The 18,590-nt window shown below is 38.2% G+C and overlaps 1 protein-coding gene across 1 annotated transcript; it reads left to right on the forward strand.

Moving 5' to 3' along the window:
• The first annotated feature begins 480 nt into the window (after positions 1 to 480).
• Positions 481 to 1,029, forward strand: LOC133752608 (glycine cleavage system H protein, mitochondrial-like). Its single transcript, XM_062183042.1, has one exon. It carries the CDS (start codon positions 481 to 483, stop codon positions 1,027 to 1,029), a length of 549 nt encoding a protein of 182 aa, XP_062039026.1.
• Positions 1,030 to 18,590: the final 17,561 nt, after the last annotated feature.

Below are 18,590 nucleotides of genomic sequence, written 5' to 3' on the forward strand. Positions count from 1 at the left end.
AGATATAGAAAACCTGATTATAGTTACTAGAAAACTACTTGTAACCCACACTTACACAAAAATGACAAACACTTTTATGGATTAATTAATTTATTTTGGAACTAGAATTACTGAATATCATATAACTATGGCCATGTTTGCTAACTCTTACCCTAGTATGTTCCAGAGATGCCTGGTTTTAAGAAGGAAATACAGAAGGCTACAGGAACTCTTTCTAGGACATTTTCTGGTTCTAGAGCCTGGTTATGGTTGTATTCAGAACTTCTTTCCTGACATGCCTACTCTACCCAACTTTGAGGATTTAGATGAGCAAGTCTTCTTGCTAAATAAGGCTTTTCTGAGTAACTACAAATAATTTATGATAAGTAGATTTGTCTGGTAAGGAAAGAGGAAGGTAGATATAGGACAATTAGAAGGGGTGAATGTAAGGCCATTAGGATCATAATTCCAGATTTGCAAAAGCAGTCATTAAAAATGATAATGCCTGCAGCGGGGCGACCCTTGGCACCCCTGCGAACATGGCGCTGTGAGTGGCCTGGATCATGCGCGCCTGCTGCACCCTGCTCGCCTCTGCCCTGGCAGCTGTGGGCTGGCCCCGTCTGGACACTGCGCACTGGACCCGCTCTGCTCTTGGTGGGTAAATTCACAGAGAAACATGAATGGATAACAACAGAAAATAGTATTGGAACAGTGGGAATCAGCAATTTTGCACAGGAAGCTTTGGGAAATGTTGTTTATTGTAGTCTGCCTGAAGTTGGGACAAAATTGAAAAAACAAGATGAATTTGGTGCCTTGGAAAGTGTGAAAGTTGCTAGTGAACTCTATTCTCTATCAGGAGAAGTAACTGAAATTAATGAAGCCCTTGCAGAAAACCCAGGACTTGTCAACAAATCTTGTTATGAAGATGGTTGGCTGATCAAGATGACACTGAGTAACCCTTCAGAAATAGATGAACTAATGAGTGAAGAAGCCTATGAGAAATGTATAAAATCTATTGAGGAATTAAAGTGGAACCCTTACATGAACTAGTATGGAATAACTTAATCCAGCACAGTTTTCACTTAAATTAGTGGCGGACAGGACTTAAAATAGCAACTTTTAGCAATCTTGATGGAAGAAATACTACTTTCAACTCTGCTACTGGAAGAAAATATACCCTAACTTTGTAATGATTGCAGATAAACTCAACATACATCTTTTTCACAGTACCTTGTGATTTTTATACTAGGCTCTATGCACTGGTATTCCGAATACATGAAGTTATCTGTGGTAAAAACTAGTTTTACAAATAATGTAATTTAAGGATAACATTGTTATCTTAAGCCTTATGTAATATTGTAACTTGCTTATACTCATCCCTGGATTGGGGTCAAAATATGTAATGATCTTTCCATTGGAAGTAACTGGGAATACACAACAGTTTTTGTTAGTTGTACAGTGCCAGAGAAAGAACAATACTATCTTTTTTTTTTTGACAGGCAGAGTGGACAGTGAGAGAGAGAGACAGAGAGAGAAAGGTCTTCCTTTTCTGTTGGTTCACTCTCCAATGGCCGCCGCGGCCGGTGCACTGCGGCCGGTGCACTGCGGCCGGTGCACCACGCTGATCCGATGGAGGAGCCAGGTGCTTATCCTGGTCTCCCATGGGGTGCAGGGCCCAAGTACTTGGGCCATCCTCCACTGCCTTCCCTGGCCACAGCAGAGAGCTGGCCTGGAAGTGGGGCAACCGGGACAGAATCCGGTGCCCCAACTGGGACTAGAACCCGGTGTGTCGGCGCCGCAAGGCGGAGGATTAGCCTATTGAGCCACGGCTCTGGCTAATACTCTTAATTTTTGCAATATGCTGCATTTACTGGTGCTATTTTATGCAGTGAAGCAGCAGCTCTACAGCAAAATAAGAAACATAAATAAATTTTCAACTTCCTCATATCATGTTTTGATGTTAACATTTGATTAAGTGACTTGGCTAGTATCTATGAAGATGCTAATTTTAACTTATAGAAAGTTATATTTTAAAAGAAAGTTTAAACTGTAACAATGAAAGGTTCCAAGAAATGTTTCCTTTTACTTGCAAATTAATTCTGGTAGAATCAAACACTTGTCATCTTTAATATAGGCAAAAAGAAATCACTGACTTTTTCATCATGCTAGACTAGAAATGAGAAGAGCAAAAACAAGGAAATGTGAACCTTTTTTGATCAGCATAGCACATGGTATTCTTAAGAAGTGAAACCACATGCAGGTTTCTACTTAAGTAATGGGAACAGAGGTGGCCATGCAGCAAGGGCCTGTGAGCTGCAACACTGACTCAACCACTGCTTAGATAGGGTGCCAAATGTTATTTTCAAGTGGTTAATATGTAGGGCATACTTACTGTCTCTAAGTTAATCAATCATAACAGTTTTAGGGGCTAGGTTAAATACATATACAAATAAATAGATATTCATACACACAAAGCAGGAGCTAACTCCTGTATCATTTTCCTAGTTACTATAGAAAAAGGGTAATATTCAGATATTACCACCTCTGGTGGTAAACAAACAGCAAATATGAGAACTTGGAAGTGGGTAGGTAAATAACATGCAAATCTTCTCAGCTCTTTAGCAAAAGAAAGCATATTTCTAAGAGTGTCCTAATGGCCACATCATAGCTGGACTGTACATATGTACTCTTAACAATAGAGTATCCTAGATAATTGTCTCCCTATTTGAGTAATTATTAATTGGGTTAACTAATCTCTCTGCTTTAGAAATACACAAGTCACACATAATCTGTCCCCAAAATCAGCATAGTAATTATATAAATATACCTTTTTGTTTTGAAGGTGATCTCTTATATTGCTTTGCCCAAGCTAGGTAACACATCCATTACTACCATCATTTCTCAGAAAGGTGATGGGGACGGTAAGTGATTTAATAGTTGCATGTTACATGTGGAGTGCTACATTTCCTAGTCTTTATCATCCCTAGGCATATGTTACTCTAAATTAAATAGGAGTGTTTGGCATTACACTTAGAAAATTAGGTTCCCACATTAGAGTGCCTGGGTTTGACTCCCAGCTCCCAACTCCAGTTTCCTGTCTCCCTGGGAGACAGCAGGCCAGTTGTCAAGTTTCTGCCACTCATGTGGGAGACCTGGATTGAGTTCCCACTTCTGGCCTCCTGGCTATTGTGGGGATTTCAGGAGTGTATTGAACCAACGAATGGGCCATGCTCTCTTTGTGTCTCAATTTAAAATTTAAAATAAATACCTCTAAAAAATACTTAAGTATTCTCCCTTTTTTTCTGGTTAGTTTGTTTATTTTTTCAAAAATCCAGCTCTTCATTTTATTAATTTTTGTTTCAATTTTGTTTCCTCTCTAGTTTTAATTATTTCTTTTTTCTACTAATTAGGGTTTGGTTTGTTCTTATTTTATTAGGTCTTTGAGGTGCACTGTTAGATCATTTATTTGATGCCTTTTTAATTTCTTGATGTAGGTGCTAATTGCTCTAAACTTAAACACTGCTTTTACTGTATCCCATAGGTTTTCATATGTTGTGTTGTCATTAAATTCATTTCTAGGGATTTTTTATTTCTTCTTTGATTTTTTTCTATGACCCACTCTTCATTCAGGAGCATGTTCTTCATTCTCCATGTGTTTGCACATTTTCTAGATGTTTTTTTTTAAGAATTTAAGTTGTTAATTTCTAGTTTCAGTCTATTGTGGTCAGAAGAGATACATGGTATGATTTAAATTTTCTGGAATTTATTGAGACTTGCTTTATGGCCTACTATATTGTCTATCCATGCAAAGTTCCATGCAATGATGAAAAGAATGTGTATTCTGTACCTGTAGGATGAACTATTCTGGATAATAATTAGGTCCATTTGGTCAGTAGTATAAACAAGCTGTTTCTTTGATTTTCTGTCTATTTGTTCTGTCCATTTATGAGAGTGGAGTGTTGAAGTCCCCCATTATTGTATTGGAATCTGTGACTTTTAAATGCCTAGATGCCCTGGCACTGGGTGTATATATGTTTACTATAGTTACATGATGCCCTTCTTTGTCTCTTTTAACAGGTTTTGTGCTAACGTCTATGTTGTCTGATATTGACATGGCTATTTCTGCTTGTTTTTGTTTTCCATTAGCATGAAATATCTTTTTCCATCCTTTCACTTTGAATCTATGTATATCTTTTTGGTGAGGTGTGTTTCTTGTCTTTTACTCCATTAAGTCAGTCTGTATCTTTTAATAGGAGAATTCAGGCCATTTACATTCAAAGTTATTATTGATAAGTAATGACTTGGTCCTTCCGTTTTTCCTTAAGTATTCCTGTTGTTTGTTTTGGATTTCCTTTGTATTTTTACCAGGAAATTTTCTGCCTTCACATTCTTTCATAATGATGACTATCTTTCTCTATTTCTCGGTGTAGTACATCCTTAAGTATCATTTGTAAGGCTGGATGAGTGCTGACAAATTTTCAATTCGTTTTGGAAGGTCTTTATTTCACCTTCATTTATAAATGCTGGGTACAGTATTCTGGGTTGAATTTTATGGTTACTGGTGAATTAAACCTATGATTATAGAGGGGATTGAAATTATGTCTTTGCAAAAATTAAAGAGAAAAGGAAGAGGGGGATTGAGGGAAGAAAAGAGTGAGGGAAGGAAGTATGGTTATCATCTTAGAACAGTACCTATGAAATACATGAAATCTCTTTATATTTATAAAAATTAAACAAATACTTAATGTTTTGGGGCAGCATTATGGTGTAGCAGGTAAAACCACTGCCTGCAATGCCAGCATCTCATATGGTTGTTGTTTTGTGTCCAAATGCTCCACTCCTGATGAAGCTTCCTGCTAATGGCCTGAGAAAGCAGCAGAGGATGGCCCAAGTGCCTTGGCCCCTGCACTCATGTGGGAAACCTGGATGAATTTCCTGGCTCCTGGCTTCAGTCTGGCCCAGCCCAGGGCATTGTAGCCACCTGGGTAGTGAACCAGTGTATGGAAGAGCTCTCTCTCCCTCTCTCTGTAACTCTGACTTTCAAATAAATAAATCTTTTTTAAAAAGTACATAAGTGGGAATTTTGTGGTGGAAAAGACAAATGTTGTAAAAGTGGGAAGCAGCAATGACTTCTGGAGTAGAAACACAACAGTGGTTGGAGTTTCTGAAAGACACAGGCAGTTTTTTTCCCCATCTCTTCTCAGAGACACTTGCTCTGTAACACCCACTCTAAGACCTTACAAATGCAGACCGCGCCAACTTGTTCTTTCATTCCTGGCTCCAGATTAGCCTGGATCCGACCATTGTGACCATTTGGGGAGTGAACCAGTGGATGGAACACCTTTCTCCCTCTCTCTGTAGCTCTACTTCTCAAATAAATAAATAAAATCTTTAAAATTATGCTAACTCTTAAGTCTGCCTTCCATACTGCTCTCAGCAATCACTGCAATTGCTCAGACCCAGCCACTCCTAGGAGCCTTCCATCCTCAGAGAGAGCCCTTTGCACTGAGATTGAATTTCTCTTCCTCCCCTGCAATAAGGCTGTACTACTGACCATCTACCCGCCTATCTTTTTTCCCGTTAAGTGGATTTTATTAGATCATTTGGTATGTGAATTAATTCATCTCTGCATAGGCTAGTGCCTTAGCTCTAACCCTCTTAATTAATGAAATGTAAACAGCTATGTCATGTAATTAATAAAGCTGTATCTTGCCTTAATACAAAAAAAAAAACCAGATTTTATTTTCCAGAGCAGTTTAAGGTTCACAGCAAAACTGACTATGAAGCAGAGGTCTCATATACCCCTCCCCCTTATCTTTATATTTTTGAAATATTCCCTTTTGCTATTTGAGATTTTATTCTACTAGAGTTTCTGGTAGCTTTGCACAGTCTATATTGGCTTGCTTTATAAACATGACTGGAAGGGGCCAACGCGGTTTAGCAGATTAAGCTGCTGCCTGTGATGCCAGCATCCCATGAGTGCCAATTCATGAGTCCCAGCTGCCTGCTAATGGCCTAGAAGAGCAGAAGGAGATGGCCCAGGTATATGGGCCTCTGCACTGACATGGGAGACCTGGAAAAAGCTCCTGGTTCTTGGGTTTGGACCGGTCCAGCTCCAACTGTTGTGGCCATTTGGGGAATGAATGAGTGGATAAAGATATATCTCTTTCTCTGTGTGTAAACTCTGCCTTTCAAATAAAAATATCTTGAAACAAACAAAAAAATTATAATGCCAATGCTGGAGGGGTCCAGACAGAAGTGGCAGGGAACAAGGTTTTTTAAGGTTGGGCCCAGCCAAGAAAAGTTCTTAGAGTAATTGGCAACAAATAAAAATGAGGGACAAGGATTTGGAGGAAAAGATAGAGACTTGAGAATAAACAACATAATCAGTGCACAAAGTTTGATGGGTATCATTGACTAGGTTGACCAGATTTGAATTCCTAACATAGTGGTCTAAAACACCTTCTACTTACCTGACAAGGAATAATAGTGGTTCCAAAATCAAGAAAAGGGATTTAATTTTCCAGAGCTGTAAAATATAAGGCAATTTACTGACAAAAAGTCTGTCATACCATTTTATACTCTTCTCCCCTAGGTATAAAAACAAAGTGGATGACTTATCCATTGCTCCCATGGGATGACTTACTCTGGGGATATAGAAAGGTCTGGTGTCCTCCAGGTAGAAAGATTTCCTTTAGCCTTATGCTTTATCTTCTGGTTGATATCCTTTAATACATGTTTCCTCCTTCTGGAGCTCCAGGTATCCTGTCTGTTGGCTGTTCTCCATATCACAAGGTCTTCTTCCATAAAATAACTCCTGATGTGTTCATCCTATGTTTTCTTCTTTTTAAAAGATTTATTTATTTATTTGAAAGTCAAGAGTCACACAGAGAGAGATGGAGAGGCAAAGAGAGAGAGTGGTCTTCTATCCACTGGTTCACTCCCCAATTGGCCATAATGACTGGAGCTGCGCCAATTCGAAGCCAGGAGCCAGAAGCTTCTTCCGGGTCTCCCACACGGGGTGCAGGTCCCAGGCCATAGCAGAGAGCTGGATCAGAAGTGGAGCAGCTGGGACTTGAACCGGCACCTATATAGGATGCCAGAACCGCAGGCAGTGGCTTTATACACTAGTCCACAGCACCGGCCCCCATCATATGTCTTAATACATGGTGGCTGACATTTCTGAGGTTACTCTCCTCCAGTAAAGATACCAATGTCCTATATCCACTGACTGATTATACAGGATGCTGGTCAGCATCACTTAAGTCTCCTTTACCTGAAAACTGCTTGTGGCTGTCTTCCATCATCTTTCCTGACAGCCATAAGCAATGCTCCCTCTAGCGGCAACTAGGGAATTACACAGCTTTTTCAGGGTTTGACTTTAACCCAATACTGTGGCCCACACTGTGGCTTAGCGGGTTAAGCACCAGCTGCAGTGCCGGCATCCCATATGGACGCCGGTTCGAGACCTGGCTGCTCCACTTCCGATCCAGCTCTCTGCTATGGCACTGAGAAAGCAATGGAAGATGGCCTAGATCCTTAGGCCTTTGCACCCACATGGGAAATCCAGGGGAAGCTCCTGGACCCAGAGAAAGTTCCTGGCTCCTGGCTTCAGATCTGTGCAGCTCCGGCCATTGCAGCCAACTGGGGAATGAACCAGGGATGGAAGATCTCTCTCTCTGCCTCTCTCCCTCTCTCCCTCTCTCCCTCTCTCCCTCTCTCTGCCTCTCCTTCTCTGTGTAACTCTTGACTTTCAAATAAATAAATCTTTTTAAAAAATTAACTCAGTACTCTGACTAAACCAAAGTAGAATGTAGACATATTGAACACTCTGTAAACTCCTGTACTGTCAAATGTGGCTTTCCTGTGTGGTATGACCATATAATGTACATTTGTTTTTTGTAAACACCATATCAAATTATCCAGTGGATTTGATAATAGTCCTTAGAATAGCTCAAGAAACATCACTTAGGTACTCTAACAAGATCTTTGATGTACAACAGCAAGTGAATTTAAAACATAAGGTATGGGGCCGGTGCGATGGCACAGTAGGATAATCTTCCACCTGCAGTACCGGCATCCCTTATGGGTGCCAGTTCTAGCCCCAGCTTCTCCTCTTCCAATCCAGCTCTCTGCTATGGCCTAGGAAAACGGTGGAGGATGGTCCAAGTCCTTGGGCCCCTGCACCCGCATGGAAGAGCGGGAAGAAGCACCTGACTCCTGGCTTCGGATCAGCTCAGCTCTGGTCGTTGCAGCCACTGGGGAGTGAACCAGGGGATGGGAGACCTTTTTCTGTCTCTCCCTCTCACTGTCTGTAACTCTACCTCTCAAATAAATAAATCGTAAAATATAAGGTATTTATTAAAACAAGTTGCACTTTGTGACATACCTCCAACAATGAGTCAAAAATATTTCTCATATTTTCAATAGTTACAGCTTGATATAATGATCACTGATATTAAAAATGGTAGCTTTGAGGCTTTTTTTTTATCTCCCTAGGCTCTAGTCATGAGTTGCCAGGGCTATGGAAGCCTTTAGAGTTCGCTGACTTTGATCTTATTCCGATAGGGTCATAGTCAAAGTGGAAGTTCTCTCCTCCCTTCGGAGAAGGGTACCTCCTTCTTTGATGGCCCCGTTCTTTCCACTGGGATCTCACTCACAGAGATCATTCATTTAGGTCTTTTTTTTTTCCATGATATCTTGGCTTTCCATGTGAGGCCTTTTAAACGCTTTAGTTTTAAATCAAATATTGCTAAGAATGCTAAATCAGAGAATTACTGAGTTCAATATATGCCTGTGGAATTTTCTCAATGATAGGAGGAGCAATTATTTTCAATGGTGCCAGTGTGAGGCAGTTGTGAAGGCATTGTGAAAGGTGATAAGTAAGTTGGGCTTTGAAGTATGAGTCATGTTTTCAAGGGTGCAGGAAGCGGAGAGAGCATTTGAGGTTGAGAAAGCAACATAAATAAAGTAACTGAAGAAATGAAATTTCACAGTAATTTGATTTGGTTTAGGGCATAAAATATATAAAGGAAAACAGTATCTTGAAGGTAATAGAAAGGGAGGGCCAGATCACAGAGGCCTATAATGTCCATGGACTAGCATAAAGAACTAGCCAGAACAACACAAATTCTTCTTCAAAGCTAGATTTAATTATTTATTTAAAGCACAGAATGGCAGATAGAAGTGAGAGAGAGAGAGAGAGGAGAATGGAGAGAGGAAAGAGGAGAAAGGAGAGAGAGAGAGAGAGAGAGAGAGAGCAAGAGAGAGCTTCCATCTGTTAATTCATTCCCCAAATGTCCATAGCAGCCACAGTTAGTCAAGGCCAAATTTGGGAGCCATGATCTCCATCCAGGTCTCCCAAGTAGTACCAAGGACTGAAATAATTTAGCCATAATCTGCTGCTTTCCAGGAACATTAGCAGGAAGCTGGATCAGGCACCGAGTAGTTCAGACTCGAACTAGCACTTTGATATGGGATGCAGGTGCCACAAGAAGCAGCTTAACCTGCTGTTTAACAGAGCCAGCCATACAACTTAGATTTTGAAAATTGAAATTGCCTTGATATTGTGTTACTAAGCACATCATACTCTCAAACCATCATACCTGCTGATAGAAGGGGGAAATAAAATAAGGACTTATTAGTTAAAAGCAATCCAAATTCTTCCAATTTATAGAACAATGTATTTTAGGTATGTATCTAACCAATTCCAGGTGAAATCTGTGAGTCAAGGTATATTGGCCCTTGAACGGGGTATCTGTCCATCTCACCTCCTTCTCAGGACAGTTTCTGGATATACAAGAAAATGTATGTGTCTTTATATTCTGGGGAAAAATTCAATTCCACATTGCTGTTCTCTGGTTTCTCTCTGGCCTCTTTATTTTTATTGGGCCACAATTGTGCAGGTTAAGCTGCTGACTCACAGTGCCAGAATCTCATATTGGAATATTGGAGTGCCTGGACTAGTCTTGGCTGCTGCAGCCATCTGGGGAATGAGTGAACAGATGGAAGATTCTCTCTCTCTCTCTCATTCTGCCTTTCAAGCAGATGTGAATAAATAAGAAAAGTTGTAATTGAATAAAAAGAGTGTGTGGACAAAGCAGAAATGAATCAGGTTTAGAATAACAATGAAACAAAAAATTCTCAAAACCAAAAGAGTCATATCTTAATCCTTAGTTAAGTATGATAATACATTTAAAGCTCTTTAGATAATCAAATATTTGAAGCTTTTAGTTTCTTATAAAAAGGGAAACATACAAATGGAGTACATTATAATTATATTTAGGATATTTTCAGATTGATTCTTTTTGATTCTTTTGATCCCTGCACAGTATTTTAAGAATGTGCCTTGGTGTGGCCCGGGAGGGCAGTAGAGGATGACCCAGGTGCTTGGGCTCCTGCACCCACATGGGAGACCAGGAAAAAAGACCTGGCTCCTGGCTTCCTGGCACCTGGCACCTGGATCACCACAGCACTGGCTGTGGCAGCCATTTGAGGAGCATACCAATGGAAGGAAGATCTTTCTGTCTCTCTCACTGTCTATAACTCTACCTGTAAAATTAAAAAAAAAAATGTGTCTTGGGCCCACAACATTTATTTGTGAAGAGATAAAAGAGCCTGCACAGCCTACTATGCTGGGCATATCTCTTTGAGCCTATTTTTCCCTGTTCCAGACTTGATCTATACTTCTTTTTAGTGCTTAAACACGTGCATCATATGACACTTGACCAGTACCACTGCTATATTAGGTCCCCACTGGGGGCAACGTGGAGATGGAGAAATGAGGTCCTTCACCTGCAGCATGAGAGGCTTGCATGCAAAATATCTTTCTGAATTGGTGGCAGGGTAAGATCTGCTGGCCCTGGGTAACCACACTGGTCCCTACTAAAGCTAAACTTGCTCTATCTCTTCTCTAAGTCAATAAAGCATTATTCCATTCAGTGTATTTTTCAGTAGTGTCTTTCTTGACAATTCCAATACATGCAAAGCTAGCAAAGCAGGGCCTGGTGGTAGGCAACAGGTGTTACTTGACAATTCTAGCCTTGTCAGTCATTTTGAAGTAAAGACCAACAGTTGCTCTATATGGTAATAATTCCATGTGAGCCAGTCCTGTTTGTGAATCTTACAGAAATTTTCTACATCCAGACTCTCAACTGAAATTGCATTTCCCAAGATCAATTTATTTTATGGCTAACTTCCATGAAATAATAAAAATGAATCTTTCCTTTTGAAATGAAAAATGTTTAGTTTGAACCAATATTTATGGTGTAAGATGTAGCTGTGCAAAGATGAAGTTCTAAATCACATTGATAGAGCCTCACTCATGGCAAAAAGTTATTCTTACAGTCATTTTAGTTGTTGTGTGGTGGACAATAAAGAGAGGGAGGAGAAGCACTATATAATTAAGGATTATGTATAACAAAATATTTAACATGATACTACTTTCTGGACATTCTGGGTTTTATTGGTGAAACCTACCAAAGGCTACCATTGTGAGATTACTCACTATGTATTATGTATTGGGTTATACAGATTTGTATGTTCTTTGTTCATTTGTGCTACTATGCCAAACACACTAAGTGACTTATAAACAGCTAATATTTATTTCTCACAGTTCCAGAAGCTAGTAAGTCCAGGGCTTCATCCTCAACTTAATCATCCCCAAAAGCCTCATATCTATTTGCTGTCACCTTCTGGGTTAGATTTTAAAGGTATAAATTTTGGCAAGACACAAACATTCAGACAATAGCACATATATTAACTTGTTCATTCCTTAAATAACACTGCAAATAAGCACTTTCCTTTTGATGTTCACAGGAGTGTGGTAATTCACTTCAAGTCATGGCTGGTAAAGAATTTGAAGTTCATGCTCTTTACCAGTGTTCCATTCCATTCTAAGGCCCAGTTAATCATTCTATCACCTGGAAAGTCTTAAAAATGAAGACTTCCACACAAACCAAGTATCAAAGCCATTGAGTTATACTAAAGTGACAAGAAGACCCGTCATATACCATAGCACTATACAATACCCCCGAAATATCTTTGCATTACTACATACTACAAATTTGCAATGCCTAACAAAGAAATTAATGTTTTGAGGAAAATGGTGGATGTGAAAATTAATAACATTTTTGGACCTTATAGTTTTCTAGTGATATCACAGTCATATTTCTAAAAGCTCCCCCTTTCTACCATTTGTTGTTAGGATAGCAAAATTTGATTCCCCTGCTTCATGTATGTGTACTTTAGGAGCAAGCTCAAAAATGATTAGAAAATGAAGACTATGATTTAATAAGGTTAAGATATCCTACTGAATAAGATAAAAGGAACAATAGTTTCTCTTATTACTGAGTTCTCCTGATATAATTCTAGGACCCATGAGCTACACCTACTTATTCAAAAGTTAGTAATACTATCACAGCTCTGTTGAAAATTATATTCACTTAAAGATAGTAGTATACAAGCTGCAATCCACTTTTATTCTCAATGTTTTCTGTGAACTAGCCTACTTAGTAGTCCGTCAACTAAATTACGGTACTTCAAAAATTATTGCTATGTGACTTTAATAAATATTTTTATGTATGGAAATATCATAGCCATTAATGAATCTCATCATATAGTGCTTAAATTGCCTACACATATTATATGATTTATATATTTTAATAATACCATAAATTTAATGGACATACATATTAAGATAATCTCATCAGATATTAACATTAAAATTCAGAGCTGACACTGTTTTCGTTTTATGTGACTAGAAATAAAGTTCATTAGGATTTGGCAAGGCACCTGTTGAATATATTAATTTCTTCTAAGTCTTTCAAGAACCTGGATTATAACAGGTATCGTATAATTATATGAAATAATCATTTGTGTTTGAAGAATTATCTAGAGACTATTAGAATGCCCCCAAAACTTTCTGAGAAAGTCTTTATTAAAAAGGGTTTCCTTGCCCACAGAACATGCATATCTCAATGTATAATAGATGAAAGGATAATATTTTTAGACAAAACTGTAGAAAAAACAGTTTTTGGTATTCCTAATATCATATCAAAGAGTCATTCACTGAATACTCAGTAACAGAATTACTATTATGTACTGCATTAGGAAGTTCAGGTGGGATTAGTCTACAACTAATTCTGTGAAAAAATCTGTTTCCCTCTTGGATAAAGCCTGAACTCAATTGTAGAGTATCTATCAAGGGGAGTAAAGAAGAATTTTAAACTTTAAGAGTAAAAGAAAAGGAGTTGACAAGGACTTTCAGAGATGGAAGGTGACCATGAGAAATCTTGTTGCTATATGAGATGAGGGAGAAAAAAAGGAATATCAGCACTTTACTTAGTCTTAATTTCAAAGGAAAATGTAGAATTTCTGTGTTGTTATACATACCTTGACAATTTTCTGTAGTCTTTGTCTCTTTCCTGAAACATAAGGGGATAGAGAAGTGTTATACTGTTTCTGTATGAAACTAGAGGTAAATGAGTTTAATTTCTCATCTCAGAACCCTGGATGCTTTTTTTGACAGCAATGGCATTTTGGGTTGTGACAGCTCATTATCAGATGATCAGTAAACTGAAGAAGAATAGACTGTGGCATTTTAATCAACATCTTAGCAAACATCTTACTGTTTTGTCTCTGCATCAATCTTTGTGGAAAACAATAAAGAAAAAAAGTTGAGGAATACTATACAGCATTTGCAACAAAATGGATGCTACTGGAGGCTATTATACTTAGTAAAATAAGCCAGTCCCAAAAAGACAAATACCATATGTTCTCCCTGATCTGTGGTAACTAATAGAGTAATTAAAAGGTAATCTATGGAAGTGAAATTAACATTTTGAGATGTGATGATTTTGAATAGCCTTGTCTCAATTTTTGAGGAATAGTTTTTCCTTCATACTATTTGTTGAAGTCTTTACTTAGTGTAGGGTTAATTTTATAAATATAAAGTAATTTGAAAATAGATCTTTGTAAAAAATAAGAATGGGAATAGGAGAGGGAAGAGGAAGAAGGTTGGGAGTGTGGGCAGGAATGAGGGTAGAGTAGGAAGAATCACTATCTTCCTAATTTTGAATATAAGAAATGCAGGAAGACTGTATGTCTTAAATAAAAGGTTTCTAGGTTAAAAAACAAGAATAGATACTTTAATTATACTAAATTTCTTAAAATTGATATTTAGATAGAGATAAGGCAATATCTGACTTTTTAGGATTTGGAGATGTAAGCCAGGGATTATTTTCTGTGACTTCTAATAATTATAATAACACTCAGATGATACTAAAAAGGATGTTGAAAATACTTGTTCTCCACTTTCTATATGATTAACACTGAATAGCTGAATATCTCATTAAAACTCATGTTTTTATAACAAATCATATTTTATTTTTTAAAGACGTATTTTTATTTGTTTGAAACACAGAGTTACAGAGAATGAGAGAGAGACAGAGAGAGAGAGAGAGAGAGAGAGAGAGAGAGAGAGAGAAATCTTCCATCTGCTGGTTCACTCCCCAGTTGGCCACAATGGCCGGAACTGAGCTGATCAGAAGCCTGTGGCCAGGAGCTTCTTCTGGGTCTCCCACGTGGGTGCAGGGGCCCAAAGACTTGGGCCATCCTCCACTGCTTTCGCAGGCCATTATCAGGGACATGGATTGGAAGTGGAATAGCTGGGATTTGAACCAGCATCCATATGGGATGCAGGCGCTTCAGGCCCAGGCTTTCACCCTTTGCACCACAGTGCTGGTCCCTCACTAAATACTTATAATAACTAAGTAAATAGTTTTTAACTTTGTTTTTACAGATGATAAAATTGAGGTTGAGAGAATTTATTTTAGTTTTTTAAAAGGACTTTATTTATACCTTAGATTCTCAGGGTCACAGCAAATGCATGAATAATTGCTACAACAAAATTCTCATCAATTCTCATGTTAATGTGAGAGTAATACAAAGAGAACAGACTCCATATAGTTCATAGATACTATTCTAAGAATGTTACTTCTCTCTCTCCTTTCCTCTCCTTCTCTTTCTTCCTTCCTTCCTTTTTGATTTAGTTTGACAAGGTAGTACAGCCCATAAATAGTAATGTCAGGATTTGAATCCAGTTGTTTCTTTTTTTTTAAAGGTTTATTTATTTTATTTGAAAGGCAAAGTTACCAGAGAAAAAGAGAGGCAGAGACAGAGAACAACACCTTCCATCTGCTGGCCAGAGCTAGGCAGATCCGAGGCAAGGAGCCAGGAGCTTCTTCCAGGTCTCACACACTGGTGCAGGGGCCCAAGCATTTGGACTGTTTTCTATTGCTTTCCCAGGCACATACTCAGGGAGTCAGAATGGAAGTAGAGGGGCCAGGACTCAATCCAGCACCCATATGGGATGCTGGCGCCCATATGGGATGCCTGTGCCACAGGTGGTGGCTTTACCTGCTAAGCCACCTGCACAAGCTCAACTTTCTAAAGTTGTGCTGGCCTCCACAAACTCAGCAGTTGTTTCTTAACTTGGAATCCTGGCTCCTGAGTATTAAACCGTTCTGTCCTTTTCTCTTGAGCTAATTTCAATATTTCAACTATGTCCTTCTACTTTTGTATTTTCTATATTTTAAATATCTTCTTCAATTGGAAATGAGGTGAAATAAAAGCATCATGACCTTCCTAGGAATCAAAGGATGATCATGATAAATCTATGACATATATGTCTAGTGCCATTTTAATAAGTACCTGATCTTTGTAATAGGCAGCCCTAGTTACTACCTAAAACTTCCTCTTTATTTTAAAGACAGATAGCCAAGCATCCTAAAATAAATCTCTATAATAGCAATCAAGAGAGAATCTAAAACAGAAGTTAATAAGATGATCATTAGAAATCTCAACTCTAAAGAAGAAATAGAAAATCTTTAAATTTACTCCAGTGTAAAGGTGAGATAATTACCAGTTATCTTGTTCTACATGTAATTTTAAATCTTTGCAGCTTTTGAGATCAGTGATCCAAGTTCATGCAACTAAGAGTTTTTCAAACCATACCTTTCCAGAATCTGATAATTTCTGATTTTTTTCAGCTTCAAACCTCAGCCAATATCATGGCTTTCAAACACATAGCATGAAAATAGTGAGTTATCATTTGATGAAAATGTTGATATAGGTACTAGCATCTGCCCCTAATGTAGATTGCATGTGATGTTGCTATCTAAGAAGAGATCTAAGGTTCAGTTGGTTTAGCTGCTGCTTGGGAAACCTTCATCCCATATTAGAGTGCCAGTTCAAAATTGGCTACTTTTTCTGATCCAGGTTTCTGCTAACACATCCGGGTAGACACCAGATGATAGCTGAAGTGCTTGGGCCCATACCAATTATATGGAAGATCTAGTTGAAGTTCTGAGCTCCAGCTTTGTCCTGACTCAGTCCTGGCTATTGTTGGCATTTGAGGAGTAAAAAAGCAGATGGATCTTCTCTCTTTGTCTCTGACTCTGACTCTGTCTCTCTGTATCTCTCTCTGTCTCTCTTCTGTGTGTGTGTGTTGCTTTGTCTTTCAAGTACATGAAAATACATAAGTAAATATTAAAAGAAAATAAATTAACTCCTTTAAAAACAGAAGAAGTGATGTGACCCAGTTATCCCACTTCTGGGGATATATCCAAAAGAAATAAAGTCAGCATATCATAAAGACACTAGCACTCCCAAGTTCATTGCAGCACTATTCACAGTAACCCAGACACAGAATCAATATAGTTGCCCATAATCGGTTAAATAGATGAAGAAAATGTGGTATATATACAAAATGAAATACTTCATACGTATATGCTAATCATCTGACTTGATCAGTTTATGCTGCATGTGCACAGTGATGTGTTATACTGTGCCCCATAAAGATGTACAAGTATTACATGTTAATCAAAATTTTATGAAAAATAAATTATAATATAAAAGGCAAGGAAAAAGCAAATAAATATGGATGAGTTTTCTGGAATACATCATGAAGGTCACTATAACTATCTGAATCACATGCTCAGTTTTAGATTTTTGAGGAGAATATTTAACCTTCATAGATGAACATCAAGCTTTCAGTAAACAATGGAGGAAAGAGCTCTCTAAGTGAATGGGAAATTTTTCTGTAAAGGACTAAAATTAGTGGTGGTTCTATTGATTTTAGTTATCAGCATACATCCTGCAATGATATAAGCTAGTAATTGGACATAAAATCCATGGGTGCTTAACTATTTCATGCAGAGTGGGCTGATATGGATCAATCTCTGCAGTATTTGGTTATCATTAGTTAACCAGCAGCGCCCTAAATTCTGGACACAGGGATAGTGAGAATCACTTGAATATGTATAATGGTTAAAATCTGCAGTATAGGTGACATTATATATGGAAATGTCTAAAGTAAAGGCATTTAGTTGATGAACAGAAGAAAAAAAAAAGAAAGAGAGATTTACCACGCCTAACCTGGGAGTGTCATCTTTGACACACCCTCAACCCTGAGGAACCAAACACAGCTCTCAGTCCACACTCATCTCAAGCCTCTAAGGCTCCACCAAAAGCAGACAGTCCACTTAATATAGAGCCATAGTGTAACAAGAAAAAACACCACAGTGAAGAAACCAAGTATCTCCAACATGCCAAACAACAAACGCAAAAACCGAGGTAACAAGAACAAGGAAGACACTATGATGCCCCCAAATGAAAAAGACACCCCAATTCAAGATTATGAAGATGATGAGATTGAAGAAATGCAAGAAGCGGATCTCAAAAAATTGATAAGAACATTAAGAAGTTCTCAAAAACAAATTCTTGAACTACAGAAATCCTTAATGGACAAGATAGAAAATCTCTCTCATGAAAATGAAATATTAAGGAGGAATCAAAATGAAATGAAACAACTAGTAGAACATGAAACTGTGATAGTGACAAAAAAACACAATGAAATGAAGAACTCAATAGATCAAATGACAAACACATTAGAGAGCCTTAAAAACAGAATGGGCGAAGCAGAAGAGAGAATATCAGACGTAGAAGACAAAGAACAGGAAAGGAAACAGGCAAACCAAAGAAAAGAAGAAGAAATTAGAAATCTAAAAAATATTGTCGGGAATCTACAGGATACTATTAAAAAACCTAATATTCGGGTTCTAGGAGTTCCTGAAGGCATGGAGAGGAAGAAAGGATTAGAAGGCATTTTCAGTGAGATATTAGCAGAAAATTTCCCAGGTTTGGAGAAGGACAGAGGCATCTTAGTACAGGAAGCTTATAGAACCCCTAATAAACATGACCAAAAGAGATCCTCACCACGACACATTGTAATCAAACTCACCACAGTGAAACATAAAGAAAAGATTCTAAAAGGTGCAAGAGAGAAACGTCAGATTACTCTCAGAGGATCTCCAATTAGACTCACAGCAGACTTCTCATCAGAAACCCTACAAGCTAGAAGGGAATGGCGAGACATAGCCCAGGTACTAAGAGAGAAAAACTGCCAGCCCAGAATATTATATCCTGCAAAGCTCTCATTTGTGAATGAAGGTGAAATTAAGACTTTTCATAGCAAACAGAAACTGAAAGAATTTGTTGCCACTCATCCTGCCCTGCAAAAGATGCTTAAAGATGTGTTACACACAGAAACA

Source organism: Lepus europaeus, chromosome X (assembly GCF_033115175.1).
Source record: "Lepus europaeus isolate LE1 chromosome X, mLepTim1.pri, whole genome shotgun sequence".
Taxonomy (NCBI): domain Eukaryota; kingdom Metazoa; phylum Chordata; class Mammalia; order Lagomorpha; family Leporidae; genus Lepus; species Lepus europaeus.

Coding starts and splice junctions, on each gene's coding strand:
- LOC133752608 (XM_062183042.1), top strand. CDS start 481: ATGCCTGCAGCGGGGCGACCCTTGGCACCCCTGCGAACATGGCGCTGT.